Raw genomic sequence first — 14,240 nt, 5'->3', positions numbered from 1 at the left:
CTCTAGCCAAGCACCAGTTTACCTAAAATAGATTCTGCCAAGCTTTGATATCTCTCAGAGAGCAATGCAGCAAGATACCCTTGATCACAGTTCCAGGTGAGGTCTCTTCCACCATGGCTTTTCCAATTACTGGAGAAGCGCTCAGCCCAACTCGACTTTGCGCTGACAGCCGGCGGCAGGTCTTCATACCGCTGCCACTAGAGGTCGACCGATATGGGTTTTTCTCTGGCCGATGCCAAAGCCGATATTTAGAAATCGCGGTGGCTGATGGCCAATATATGATGCCGATTTTTTTGGGCCGATATATTAGGCCGATTTCTTTTTTTTTTTTTCCCTTCATCGCATAAAATCTAACAGTTAGACCCCCTTCACACTGGGGCGTTTTTCATGCTCTTTTGGGCTAAAAATAGCGCCTGTAAAACGGCTCCCCTGCAGTCTATGTGAAAGCTCGAGTGCTTTCACACTGAGGCAATGCGCTGGCAGGATGTTAAAAAAAAAGTCCTGCAAGCGGCATCTTTGGAGCGGTGTATACCGCTCCTCCACCACTCCTGCCCATTGAAATGAATGCGCACCGCTGCCGAAGCGCCTGCAAAGCGTTTCGGCAGCAGCGCTTCAGGGGCGCATTTAACCCCTTCTTCGGTCGCTAGCTGGGTTATAAGCGCCCCGCTAGCAGCCGAATAGCGCCGCTAAAATGACAGTAAAGCGCCGCTAAAACTAACAGCGTTTTACCATCAACGCATGCCCGCTCCAGTGTGAAAGCAGCCTTAAGTTATAAGTGATACAGAAAATTTTTTATATTTAAACATTTATTAAACAAAACAAACCTCCAATCAGTTCACTTGTATGTATAATTTAGATTTAAAAAAAAATAACTAACTCTTAAATATTAAATACACAAAAACAGGTAATCAAAACTTTTGGACGAAAAAAAATGGGCTAACTTTACTGCTTTTTTTTTTTTTTTTTTTTAATTTCATTAGTGTATTTTTTCAAAAAAAATTGCGTTTGAAAGACCGCTGCGCAAATACCGTGTGACATAAAATATTGCAACAACCGCTATTTTATTCCCTAGGGTCTCTGCTAGAAAAAATATATATAATGTTTGGGGGTTCTAAGTGATTTTCTAGCAGAAAATACAGGATTTTTACTTGTAAGCAACAAGTGTCAGAAAAGATTTAGTCTTTAAATGGTTAAACTGAGAACTTCTCCACGGAGTTCAGTCTATTGATAAAAGAACCTGAAAGAGATACAATGTATCTTCTTATCAGACTTGGCAGGCTGCCCAGAGGAGGAGAGAAGAAAACTTCAGAAAACATGCATTGACTTCTATTACAGAAGTCATTTGCAAGTCCCGCTGAAGGTATAATCGGCTTTTTTTATCAGCACAATCAGCCGATGCCGATTAAGTAAAAAAAGCCAAATATCGGCTGATATATTGGTCGACCTCTAGCTGCCACAATGCTCCTCTTCCACAGGGATCAGTTAGGTTTGGAATATGTATACAGTGGGGAAAATAATTATTTGATCCCCTGCTGGTTTTGTAAGTTTGCCCACTTAATTAAAGTATAGGCCCTTAATTTCTTTGTATCATAGGTGTATTTTAAATGGTAGAGACCGAATATCAACCAAAAATCTGGAAAAAAACACATGATACAAATGTTATAAATTGAGTTGCAGTTCAGGGAGTAAAAAAAAAGGATTTGATCCCCAAGCAAAACAGGACTTAGTACATAGTGAAGAAACCCTTGTTGGCAAGCACAGAGGTAAGACATTTCTTGTAGTTGGTTAACAGGTTAGCAAACATCTCATCTCAGGAGGGATTTTGGTCCACACTTTACAGATCTTCTCTAAATCCTTAAGGTTTCCTGGCGGTCTCTTGGCAACTCAAAGTTTCAGATCCCTCCATCCATTTTCTATAGGATTAGGGTCTGGAGACTGGCTAGGCCACTCTATGACCTTAATGTGTTTCTTTTTGAGCCACTCATTTGTGGCCTTGGTGAAATGTTTTGGGTCACTGTCATGCTGGAAGACCCATCTTCAGTGTTCTGACTGAGGGAAGAAGGTTCTTATCCAAGATTTTACAATACACTCCATTGGCCCCCTCAATGCAGCAAATCGGTCTGTACCTTTAGCAGAGAAACAGCCCCAAAGCATAATGTTTCCACCTCCATGCTTGACTGTAGGGATGGTGTTCTTAGGGTCATAGTCAGCATTTTTCTTCTTACAAACACAGCAAGTCGTGTTATTGTCAAAGAGCTCAATTTTGGTCTCATCTGAGCACAGCACTTTCTCACAACCCTTCTCTAAATCATTGAGATGTTCATTGGTAAACTTCAGATGGGCCTGTACATGTGCCTTCTTAAGGAGGGGGGATGTTGTGGGTGCTGCATTTCAATCCATGGTGGCGTATTGTGTTACAAATGGTTTGTTTAGCGACTGTGGTCTCAACTGCCTTGGGATCATTAAAAAGCTCCTCCCGTGTAGTTCTGGGCTGATCCCTCACTTTTCTCATGCTCATCCTTACCCCAGGAGGCAAAAACCTGCATAGAGCTCCAGAGAGAGGGCGATTGATGGTTACTTTGTCCTTCTTCCATTTGCAAATAATGACTCCAACAGTTTTTCCTTCGCAACATGCTTCTTGCTGCTGGTCTTGTAGCCCATTCCAGCCTTGTGCAGGTCTACAATCTTGTCCCTGATGTCCTTTGACAGCTCTTTGGTCTTGCACATGATGGTGAGATTTGAATGGAGGAAAGATTCTGTGAACAGGTGCCTTTTATACACATAAGTTGTCATTATTAGCACCTTCTTAAATTGACAGGACTAATCTGTGTACCACATGAGCACTTACTGTCAGTCTGTGGGAGCCAGAATTATTGGGGGTTGGTAGGAGATCAAATATTACTTTTACTCACTGAACTGCAACTCAATTTATAACATTTGTATCATGTTTTTTCTGGATTTTTGGTTGAGATTCTGTCTCTATCATTTAAAATACAAAATGATAACAAATTACTGTATAGAACCTTCATTTCTTCGTGAGTGGGCAAACTTACAAAATTGACAGGGGGATCAAATAATTATTTTCCCAACTGTACATAGGTCCAAGCTGGACCAATGTAAATATGCAAAAAAGAAAAAGACAAAACAAAACTGGAATTCAGCTTTAGGTCATTAGATGCCAAGTGCCAACTGAACTTAGGTTTACATTGGGAGGGGATGTTCTGTAAGGAGAGAAAATTAATGGTGGTGGTGGTGGTCCAAAAGAGCTGACTGGGGGCAGGAGAACTTGTGCAGACTTTAAAAAGCATCATCACTCTCATCTGCCATAGAGCAGAGGAGCATAACAAGCAATTGCTTTACAAATATTCCAGGTAAAACTGTTCTTGTAAAGGATTTTCTTTTATTTAGCTGGAGCATTTTGTTTATGTAGTAGAGACCACTCGTGCTTGTAAATCATACTCCTTTAGAATTTAGAAGATATAATAATGTGGTATAAATCCATTACAATCCTCAGTGCTCACACATGGAAAGAGCAAGGTCGATATGGAAAAGACAGTTGCTATAAACCAAAGCTGGAAGATTAGATCGCGGCCAAGGCAATCTCGCTCATTATTCTCTCAGAAAAGACCAATAACCAGGTCACTTCAGGACAGCATGGATGGATCTGTCCAGCTTGAACTCATCAGCGTAATTACCAAATGACCTCCACTTGATTGCCTACTTCATGAAGTCAAAACCATCCTCAGCCATTTCATCTAAACGGGGAACGATAATAGAATGCAGCATCTGATGGGCGCTGCCAAGTATCTCTGCTTGGGTATCAGACTCCAGCATAGAGCCCATCTGTACACGAAGGTGAGGATCAGGAAAGATGGCATATACAACAGGAAGGCTCAGAGACTGTCGAACACGGTAGATCTGTCTATATTTTAGTTCTGCCAACTTCTCAAAAGCTTTATTATACTTGATTTGAAGACATCTATGAAAAAATTCAAAACTTTGTATCTAAACTATCTAACTGCATTTGGCCTGTATTCACAGTGGAGCCTGGATTTGGATGGAGTGAGGAAAGATGAGAACCTCAAGTTTTTATGGTCATTTGTATCTTATTTGGGAAAACTTTCCCTTATTTCCAGTAGGTCACCAAAATAGAGAGTGTAAGAGAAACTCAAAAGGCTGAGAACTGTCACAGGAAGGGGCTGAGGGAAAACCTTCAGCTGTCCCTATAATAAAAAGAAAAAATGTCTAACCCCTTCCAGCTTGAGTTAAAGGTAACTCTACTCTACTTTACTGGGGGGGAAAAAAAAATAGCAAATAAAGAAAAAAAATAATATACCGTAGTATATACAAGTGCAACACAAGTCATACTGTAATTAAATGGTATTAAAAATTACCTTTCCAAATTGCAGCTCTGTAATTTTCTGAAAATGCAATATGGCTACCTGGAGGTGTTCTGTACACAGAACGCCCCCCAGAAACATTTCCTGCTTGTGCAATTGGCTCACCAATTTTCCCAGTAGTCTGTATTAAGATGCAAGCCAGATTTCAGGCATCCCCTGCAACAAAAATTGTGTTTTTGGGGAGATACTCCCAACAGGAAATCACATCTAAAAAGGGATGCAGGCCCAGCAGCTTTCTTCATTAGAGCCCTGCAGGTGCACAGCTGGTTGATCATTATGAAACCACTCCCATTAGATTCACTTTCCCACATGTACACAGACACACAGGGATTTCTTCAGAAAAATGAAAGGAAGGAATCTGCAACAAAGTTTGTTAAAATCCCTGCAACTTACATAGATCACCCAGAGGGGAATGTTTTTTTTTTTCCTCAACAAAAGTGTGGTTACTCTTTAAAGTGTACGTGTACTTTTCCTTTGGTGTTCAGATTTTAAAACCATGATACCCTGCAGAAAAAGATCTGACACAAAATGGCAGTTTTGTATAATAGGATCATCGTACAGAAGTTAGCTGTGTTTTTTTTTTTTTTTTTTTTATATTTCGCCCATTACACTTTGACATTTATTTGTGGACCACATGGTTTGTTTCCAACATGCTATATGAAAATAGTGACAATTAGTTCTAGTTAGGATTCAAAAGCAAAAAATAAAAATAAATTGCTTTGCTCTACTATTGACAAGTTCAGAAGGATTGACCTATGAAATTGCTTAATATTCTATGGAAGACTAGGGACAGTAGTATTAGGTATGAATAATAGAAGGAAAAAAAAAAAAAGAGCTTTGTTCATGAAGTCATGCTTGGCCATTTGCCTTGTCCTTACATGCATTCAAGTTCAAGCCGCTGACAAATTACAGCTGAGTTAAACTCAGCCTGGGAAACATAAAGGCTTCCGGGGCCAGGAGAGAGAAAATAGGCCCCTGGCTGCCATCACATGAGTAATAATGCAGGAGGCCACCATGCCAATCTCATCCTTATCCCAGCATATAGGCTCTGGTGCCAAAGCAGGCAATGCTATATTACTGGGGAAAGGCTGCCATCTGCTGGCTGCTTTGCAGAATATGCTGGGTGGATAGTTTTACAGATTAAAATTCCTCAAAACTGGATTAAACCCAAAAATGTTATTATATTCCAGTTTACCAGTTATTAAATGTGATGAGTGCATTGGTTAACTTTTTTTTTTCTTCTTTATTTTCAATTGGGGCTCAGCCAGGAAGTCTGTTCTTTTTCAACTTTAATAGACCAAGCTGTCCAGAAAAAGTGGCAGCTAGAATATTGAGACAAACCATTTACCACTGAAAAAAGGTGCTTACAGTTTAATACGGCTTTAATCTTACTGTACAGTAAAATACAAAGGGCAAAAAATAAATAAACTGGAGCAAAACAAGCAGGCTGATGCTTTGGCTCATTTGAAAGGCCCAATGTAAAAATTATTTCTCAGGACTATATTGATCTGCTTCTTATTGGATATCAGCTCACTAGCTACTGAGGCCAAGATACACCTCTAAACAGAAATACACTATAATACCAAAAGTATTAGGACACCTGCTTTTACACACTTTAATGGCATCCCAGTCTTAAATCCCATACACACGTTCCGAAAATCGGACAACAGATCGTCCGTTTTTCTTTTTTGCATGCTAGTCGCATATTGAACATGAAGGGTTTACTGAAGTTACGAAAATTCTTGTACGAAAGAATAAAAAAAAAATAAATAAAAATATTTGGATGTCATGTGATGTAGGGTATTTGTATTGTATTTTCAGACAACTGTACTGATTAAACAAAAATCACACCATCTGGTATAGTACGAGAAAGATTTTCGGGCTTGTCCGATCGGATAATAAATCAGATGAACTGTTGTGATCAGCTCTCGAAAGGACTGTACCAATGATCTGATTATCGTACGATCACTTCAAAAGCGGTATTTTTCATCTGGTTTTCAGTTGTGTGTACGGGCCCTTAGTCTGTTGGGTTCCATAGAGTTGGCCCACCCTTTACAGCTAGAATAGCTTCAACTCTTTTGGGAAGGCTGTCCACAAGGTTTAGGAGTGTGTCTATGGGAATGTTTGACCATTCTTCCAGAAGTGCATTTGTGGAGGTCAGGCACTGATGTTGGATGAGAAGGCCTGGCTCACAGTCTCTGCTCTAATTCATCCCAAAGGTGTTCTATCAGGTTGAGGTCAGGACTGTGCAGGCCAGTCAAGTTCACCCACCCCAAACTCGCTCATCTATGTCAGGTTTTAATTTTTTTTGCCATCTATATTCCACTTGGGAGATTTACCTTAACTTCCTGCCCCATAGCAAAAACAGGAAGTGGGAAAAATTCTCTTACTTTTTCTAACAGTAAACAGGACAAATAGAAGGTGTGAATCCCCCTAACAAGGGAAGAGGTATGAATAAAAATGGAACAGGCGTTCTAATCTGTCTCCACTCTGTCTGAAACAAAAAGTTTTACTTTTGGTTCTACTTTAAAGGTTAATGTGCTCAAGAATAAAATGCAGTGAGCCTTTATTGTGGCACTAAAACTAAAACAAAAAATCAAGCTTGATTAACATTGAAGAGGAGACCCCCAAGCATTGGCATGTCTGTTCCAAGTGTCACCATGTGTATGTTTTCTAGTGCAGGCCAAACATCTAGCAGCCCTGTTCTTACTTACCTCTGCTTCCCACCCAAAGGGTTTGTTCAAACCTCAAACAGTCATTTTTTAATGGCACCCCAATGAACAAAAGGCAACACATCTTCAACACACATACATTGCCAAGTACCTCGATGCTTAACACATTACCACTTTTTAGGATGCACTGCATCTGCAAAAAACAGCGTAGGTCTTTTTTGTATTCTGGAGCGTTGGCAGTCATTCAGGTCACACAACGTGCATTATATGCAACACAGCTGAACACGAAGAGGTCAATGGACCCAATGTCAAATCATAGCTAAAAATAATCCTCAATGTCTTATCCATTTTCCTCCAACTCTTTCAATGGAACCATTAGATACAAAATATCCAGTTTTTTAATTAGATTTTTGGTAGTCAAACAGCAGTAAAAATAACATACATAAAACAAACAGATTTAGTTACATACCGGACAATAAAATCTGAAATAAAACATTAAAAACATATTACAAACCATTAGGGTTTAAATGATAAGGTGCAGAAACAATTGCCTCCATTTCTTTGGACGGGAAAATATCAAGTTAAAAATGTGACCAATTGGTATAAATGCAGGGGAGTCAACAGCATCCCAAATGGCGCAGGCCCAACGTAGATTTATGAAAGTATCAGCATATTGAGCCAGGACCGCTTTTTTTTTTTCTCTGATGCAATTAAAAAAAAGTCTGCTTATATTGCATTTTACTATTCAGACAAAAAGGAAATCAATATTTATAAACAGTATATGCAAAACATGGAATGGGACTTGTGTACAAGTACCCAAAACAATAGGAATTAGTAAAAATATATCTCTTTATTCAATACATATAAATATTTGTCAACACAGAATAAAAAAGATTGCAATCGAACTACATCAAGGGTTTATGTGACATATCTAAATTTCTTCATATGAGGATACCTTCAATATCAATCTGTCAACGGTATTGAACCTTAACGTGTCTCAGCTCAGTCTTCATCAGGAGGAAAAACAATGACATTAAAAATAAATAAATATATATATATATATATATATATATATATATATATATATATATATATATATATATATATATATATATATATATAAATTTTTTTTTCTTATTTGAGCCCCTAAAAAGCAGATAATCCTAGGCTCATCACATGGTACCTCAGCATATGGTGTCAGATCCTGGGGCTCCCTAGATGTCGATGAGCATGATTACCTACTTTTAGTCCCCTTTCACACTGAGGTGTTTTTCAGGCGCTTTTGAGATAAAAATAGTGCCTGTAAAGCACCTGAAAAACACCTCCCCTGCAGTCCCAGTATGAAAGCACTCTGGCTTTCACACAGGATCTGCAAGGGAGGCGTTTTTCAGGCGCTGGCAGGACATTAAAAAAATAAATAAATAAATGAAAGTCCTGCAAGCAACATCTTTGGGGCAGTGAAGGAGCGGTGTTATACACAATGAAATTTATGGGCACCACTGCTGAATTGCCTGCAAAGCGATTCGGCACTACACTGGCACATTTAACCCTTTGATCAACCGGTAGCGGGAGTTAAAAGTGCAACGCTAACGGACAAATAGCACCGCTAAAACTAGCAGCGTTTTACCGTCAACGCCCGCCCCAGTGTGAAAGCAGCCTTAGAGGAGATAGATATACACATACACGCTAGGTGATCATTCCCTCCTTGTTTTGAGGGGGTGGCTGGGCTTGGCATCCCTTACATCACACCAAATTTACGTCTTTAAATCTTTTATTATGCATCATTGGGCTTTTTACTTCATTGTTTTTCCTGACAAAGACTCCGAGTTGAAACGTGTTAAGGTTCAATACCATTGACAGTTTGATATTGGAGAGCTCCATATGATGGAATTTAGGTCAAATAAACCCTTACTGTAGTTCGACTGCAATCTTTTATTCTGCGTTTACAATTTTTATCTGTATTGAATAAATAGATATATTTTTTACCAATTCCTATTTTGGGTACCTATACAAAGTCCTACTCCATGTTTTGTATACAATATGTAAATAGGAAGGTATTCATTCCATAGTAATGTATGTTTGTGTGCAGTTAGCGGATTATAGCATCCTGTGTGTCCAGTTCCTTCAGGATGAAAAGAGCGCAAATATTTTTCATTAAAGTAAGGCTCCATGTATCCAATTTACAAAAAACTCAAATATTGCTTCCTTGTACTACTGTAAATGCTAATTTTCCTCTGACTGGCTCACTGATTTCTTCTGCAGAGTTATTACAGCACTGGGACTGATCATGTGATTAGAGCAAACAGTCGGCACTGTAAAAAGTGAAAGGAAAGCATGTGTCAGATTTCACTCAGGTCACAAGTAAAACATGGGCCTCAAAGCAGCACCATTAATGAGGAAGGTAGGTTTGCGTTCTCGGTACCCTTCACACTTATGTGTTGCAGTAATGTGCAGTGCCTTTCATTTAAAGTGGTTGTAAACCTCAGACATGGAAAATGAACAAAGCATATCCCTCTATAGTGTGCATTTGTCTCAATCAAGCGCACTAAATGTCATTTCTGTCTGCTGCGTTGCTATCAGCATTAATCACGTCTGACAAGTTTTCCTGACACCGAGAGAAAAATGGTGACGGGGAGGGACTTCCAGCAAATTGACAGCCTCAGCTCTGTACTCGTGTGGAGTGGGGTGGGTCCCTTTCCTCCAATCAGTTCTCCTCACAGCAGATAAACAGGTAACACTTATGTAGAAAGATTTGTTTCATCTCTGGTAGCACTAGCACTTGAGGCCAGTCACTCCGCTGGTTATATGTAAAGGGTTTACAACCACTTTAAACTAGTACTCCGAGTCTGGAATATAGTAGCTCGCAAGTAATCTGTAGTGCACTGCATTAAAAAAGTTCTACAGGTTCCATTTCTTGTCTATTGCTCTGCACTGACAGCCAATTCAAAATAATTGGTGTTTCCGAACGCAACGCAGGCTGACATAAAAAACGACCACACACGCAGGTGTAAAGGGGTTCTTCCAAGCAAAACCATACATGCAGCCTTAGGATACATACAGGAAAAGGCAACATAACTGGTCAGACTGGTTTCATTGTATGCACACCAAACTGCAATGTGCTAGGCCAATCTGCTGCCAACAACCAACCTCATTGTTCCCAAAAATACATTGAGCCAGGAAGGAAGAAGAGGGAGAGAAAGAGAAAAATGGAGAGGAAGAGAAAAAAAAAAAAAAAAAAAAAAATGTACAGAAAGATTGAGAGAAAGGGAGAGAGGGGATGATACATAAATTTCTATATTACACCAGAACATGATGAGAGTCTGCAGTCCCACTGGAAGCACTGTGGAAAGCCTGCTAAATAAATATAAAATTAACAGGCTTTCTGACTCTGTTGCGGAGTTTCTTGGTAGCATTGGCAAGTCACCAACAAATTTTACTTTTTGCCTAGAGCCAATTCTTCAACAGTCTCTTGAACCTTTTCATATTAAAGTGCTCCTGTTAGGATATGAAGATAGATGTCCATGGCTGGCCTCTTCTATGCTAGTTGCCTGATAGTCATTGTGATGCTTTGGCTTTAGAGCGTTTGTTAAACCCAAAACGTAATATATTGCAGCTTACCAATCATTAGATGTGGCTGTGTTTGTTTTTTCTTTGGCTTTCCTGTTTTCATCTGGTGATCTAGCTGGTAACACAACTCCTGTATTGGCAAGTCACAATTCTGGAGGAATGGGCACAGGTGGCACAGCAGACAGCAGCACTGTCAGTCCGGGGTGAGAGGAGTGTTAAATGTATTAGCAGATTTAGATACACTAACAAATTGAAGCCGAGCTCCAGCTCACGTAACCAGTTTTTGTTTTTTTTAGGATTAAAGGTTTTACATGAATAAAAAAAAATCTGATCATTTTAATCACCCTAGGCCAATGTTAAGTGGTTTGCCTCATTCATGTAATCCAGTGGCCGTCATACTGAGGCCCAAATGAAGCCCTTTACTTGCTTTTATCTGGCCCTTGGGGCAAAATTTCATCCTCTGACACCAACAATGGGGCATAATTACCACCCCACTCACAAACGAAGGGGCACAATTCCTCCCAGTGTCACCAAAGATGGGGCATTTGTTTACTTCCACTGATGCTGGGACATTGTCTACTTCCAATGGCCACACTCCGCCCCCCCTCAAGTCTGAAAGACAGTAAAACTGGCCCTTTGTTTAGAAAGTTTGGAGACCCCTATAAACTGATACATTCTGCTGGAGAGTTTGTGCCTCGAAAAACAGCCTTGCTGTCTGGATTAACAGATGAAAATAGAAGAAAGAAATCCTAAAAAAAGAAAAAAAAAAAAAACGAATGCAGCCATCGCATCTAAGAATTGGTAAGCTGCAATAAAATGTTTACTTTTAGGTTTAATATTTTCTGAGACAGTAAAGATGATAAATTTTGAATTTGAATTCTCACTTGAATCATTCTTGTTCCAGATCCAGATGTACTAAAGCCAGAGAGACAGCCCGAAAACTAGTATTCTCAGAAGTCTGTAAAAAACCTCCATACTTAGTACATAACAGGTATATTTAAAGCCAAATACTACAAATAACAGCAGCCTAAATGCAACAAGGCACACTTTCCTACAAGAGGAACAAAACCTTTATGCTGGCCATACACTGCGAATTTCAGCTGGCTCCTTAGAAAGGTTGTCCTGTCATCCATCTCCTGCCCAATATATCATTTTTATCAAAGAAGCCAGACAAAAAATTGCCGGCCAAACAGAGGTGGCATCCAATCAGATGCAGCCGCTGTTCAGGTATCCTGAGAGCTGGCTAGGCTGGCTGTCCAAATACAATAGTTGCCATGGGAGATTCATACAGCGTAGACGGAAGAATCATTTTTTCTTCGTTCTGCAGGCTGAACGGTAAAATAAAAAACAAAAAAAAACCTCAGTGTATGGCTAGCTTTAGTCCTTTGGCCAGCCCTGACATCCTCCCTTTACTGGTTGTGCATGCTGGGATATAGCCCTAGAGCAGCTTTAAACATAACAGTTGTCTAGTTAGGTCTAGCCAAGCACAACCCCCAAGACTCTTGCTAAGGGTTACAGTGGGTATAAAGTACAGCACATCAGAAAAAGGAGTTCTGCAACAAATCCCACTCACTGAACAGATTATAAAAATGTAATCTTGGGAAACATTTCAGTAACTGTAATCAACGTTCACACCAAACGTTCCGTTTTAAAAATTAAAATTCGAAGAAAAAAAAAAAAAAAAAATCACACAGTAGGTTACTTGCAATCCGGCACTTGTAAATACTTAGATTTTTATATATATATTTTAAAAATGTTCCTTTTTATAAGGCATCACAGATTGTAACGTCCAGCGTCAGCACAGTTTGTCCTTGGAGATTGCACGATGGGGCTTTGTCCCCGGAATAAAAACAAGGATTAGGAAGTGTCCACTGAATCATCCTCTGAGTGGAGCTGGAGTGTTTTTTTATTTTTTTAAATCTGAATATAAAAGCAACCTTCTCAGTTTTCGTTACTGACTCCGGCCTCGCTGCAGCTCTGTTCATAGGATGGCGGAGCATCTGTAGAAGAAAAAAATAAAAAAATAAAATAAGCTCCTTCATGTATACCACACAGGGTCTAAATATATAGATATGGTCATTTTCAAATGGGAATCAATGCTGTCCACATACAGTTCAGTGTGATTAAATCCAAGAAAAAAATTCCAATATTTTACTTAAAATGTACAAAGACAATTGAAATATGGTGTGTTCTTTTTTCAATTTAGAAGAAATAAAAAAAAAAAAAAAAAAAAAAAAAACAGGCAGCACAAAAAAATAAAATTAACAGTTTTAAAAAGTGTATGGCAATACTGCATTTTATTTCGCCCCGATGCCCAACATGTGGCTCAAGAGAGATGTGGGCATTTGCAGACCAAAGTATTGGGAGTTGCATTGATCTGTAAAGGGGGTGTAATTGGAGTATTAATGGCAGTAATCTCTAGCAGTCTTACAGAATATCACCAATCTCAGACTTCTCCTTCAGCAAGTCTCCACCAATAGCATTAGCAGGTCTGCAGACTATGACCATCTCCTCTAGCATGTCTGCAGTCTGACTCTCAGGGGCCAGATTTGAGGCCCTCTATACCTCATAAGTTAACAGCGGCTGATTTAAAGCAAAAACTTTGCTTAACATGTGATCAGTTATGGCACCAGCCATTTGATAGTTTGGTTGAGGACACAAGTAAATGTGACCGTTAGCAATCCAGGAATTTAACTTTTTTGAAACCATTAAATTGATGGGTTTAGTTCTGCTTTATTTACTGTTGTTCAGGGGCTCTGGGCAGGAGAAATTCTGGAGACAATTTACAGCACACACTTATTTTGGTAGCATAGTTATTAATGTGGAATGTATGTTCCTTGCTAAAGAACATTAATTTTTATCAAGTTGTGGGTAAAGTTCAACTTTAAAAGAATATTAGAAGCCCAAACTTTTTTGGGTGGCTAGCTGGTGTTGGGAAAACCTTTGTGCTGTGTAACGCCCTTCCATGCCCACCTTATTTTAAAAGCTAGTTATAAATTGGGGTGGTAACCATTTTTGTTTTGGTTTTTATTGCTGTCAGGATCCTGATGACCAGAATCACTGCATCAGAAAGTGATGAAATATTCAAAATGTTTCAATTGTCGCTGAAACAGAAGGCACAGGAAAGCCTTTCAATAAGGACACCTGTAGTGGTGAAAACTGTCGGTAGGCTTTTTCACTTATTTACTCATGTGTCCTAGACAGGAAATCAAGGCAAACCTCCTATCCAGGTCCAAAAGCAAAAATTAGATAAAAAAACAAAAAAAAAAAAAAAAAAATCGGTTTAGGCTTTAGATATACTTAGATAGGCTTTTAATATTATCGAGCAGTTACATAGTAGATGAGGTTGAAAAAAGTCAACCAGGGTGTGATTATGTCAGTATTACATTGTATATCCTTGTATGTTGCGATCGTTCAGGTGCCTAATAGTTTCTTGAAACTATCGATGTGCCCGCTGAGACCACCGCCTGTGGAAGGGAATTCCACATCCTTGCCGCTCTTACAGTTGGTTTTTGACATCCTTTAATGCAATTCTTTATTACGCTTAGAGTCCAACTGTGGTAATTAACTGCAGCTTGTTAAGTCTAAGGGTGCAGGAATA

At 39.3% G+C, this 14,240-nt stretch overlaps 1 protein-coding gene across 1 annotated transcript in view; it reads right to left on the bottom strand.

Annotated features, from left to right (window-relative positions):
• Nucleotides 1-7,452: 7,452 nt before the first annotated feature.
• The window catches only part of ARRDC1 (arrestin domain containing 1), a 40,156-nt gene continuing 33,368 nt past the window's right edge, over nt 7,453-14,240 (bottom strand). Inside the window, exon 8 of the mRNA XM_073600952.1 lies at nt 7,453-12,639. Within this exon, the coding sequence (XP_073457053.1) occupies nt 12,581-12,639 (59 nt within the window). The 3' untranslated portion in view covers nt 7,453-12,580. The remainder of the gene's footprint in view (nt 12,640-14,240) is intronic.

The sequence above is a fragment of the Aquarana catesbeiana genome, linkage group LG09 (genome assembly GCF_042186555.1).
Source record: "Aquarana catesbeiana isolate 2022-GZ linkage group LG09, ASM4218655v1, whole genome shotgun sequence".
Classification (NCBI taxonomy): domain Eukaryota; kingdom Metazoa; phylum Chordata; class Amphibia; order Anura; family Ranidae; genus Aquarana; species Aquarana catesbeiana.
The sequence above is the reverse complement of the archived record's forward strand: the minus strand, read 5'-3'. Positions and strand labels throughout refer to the sequence as shown.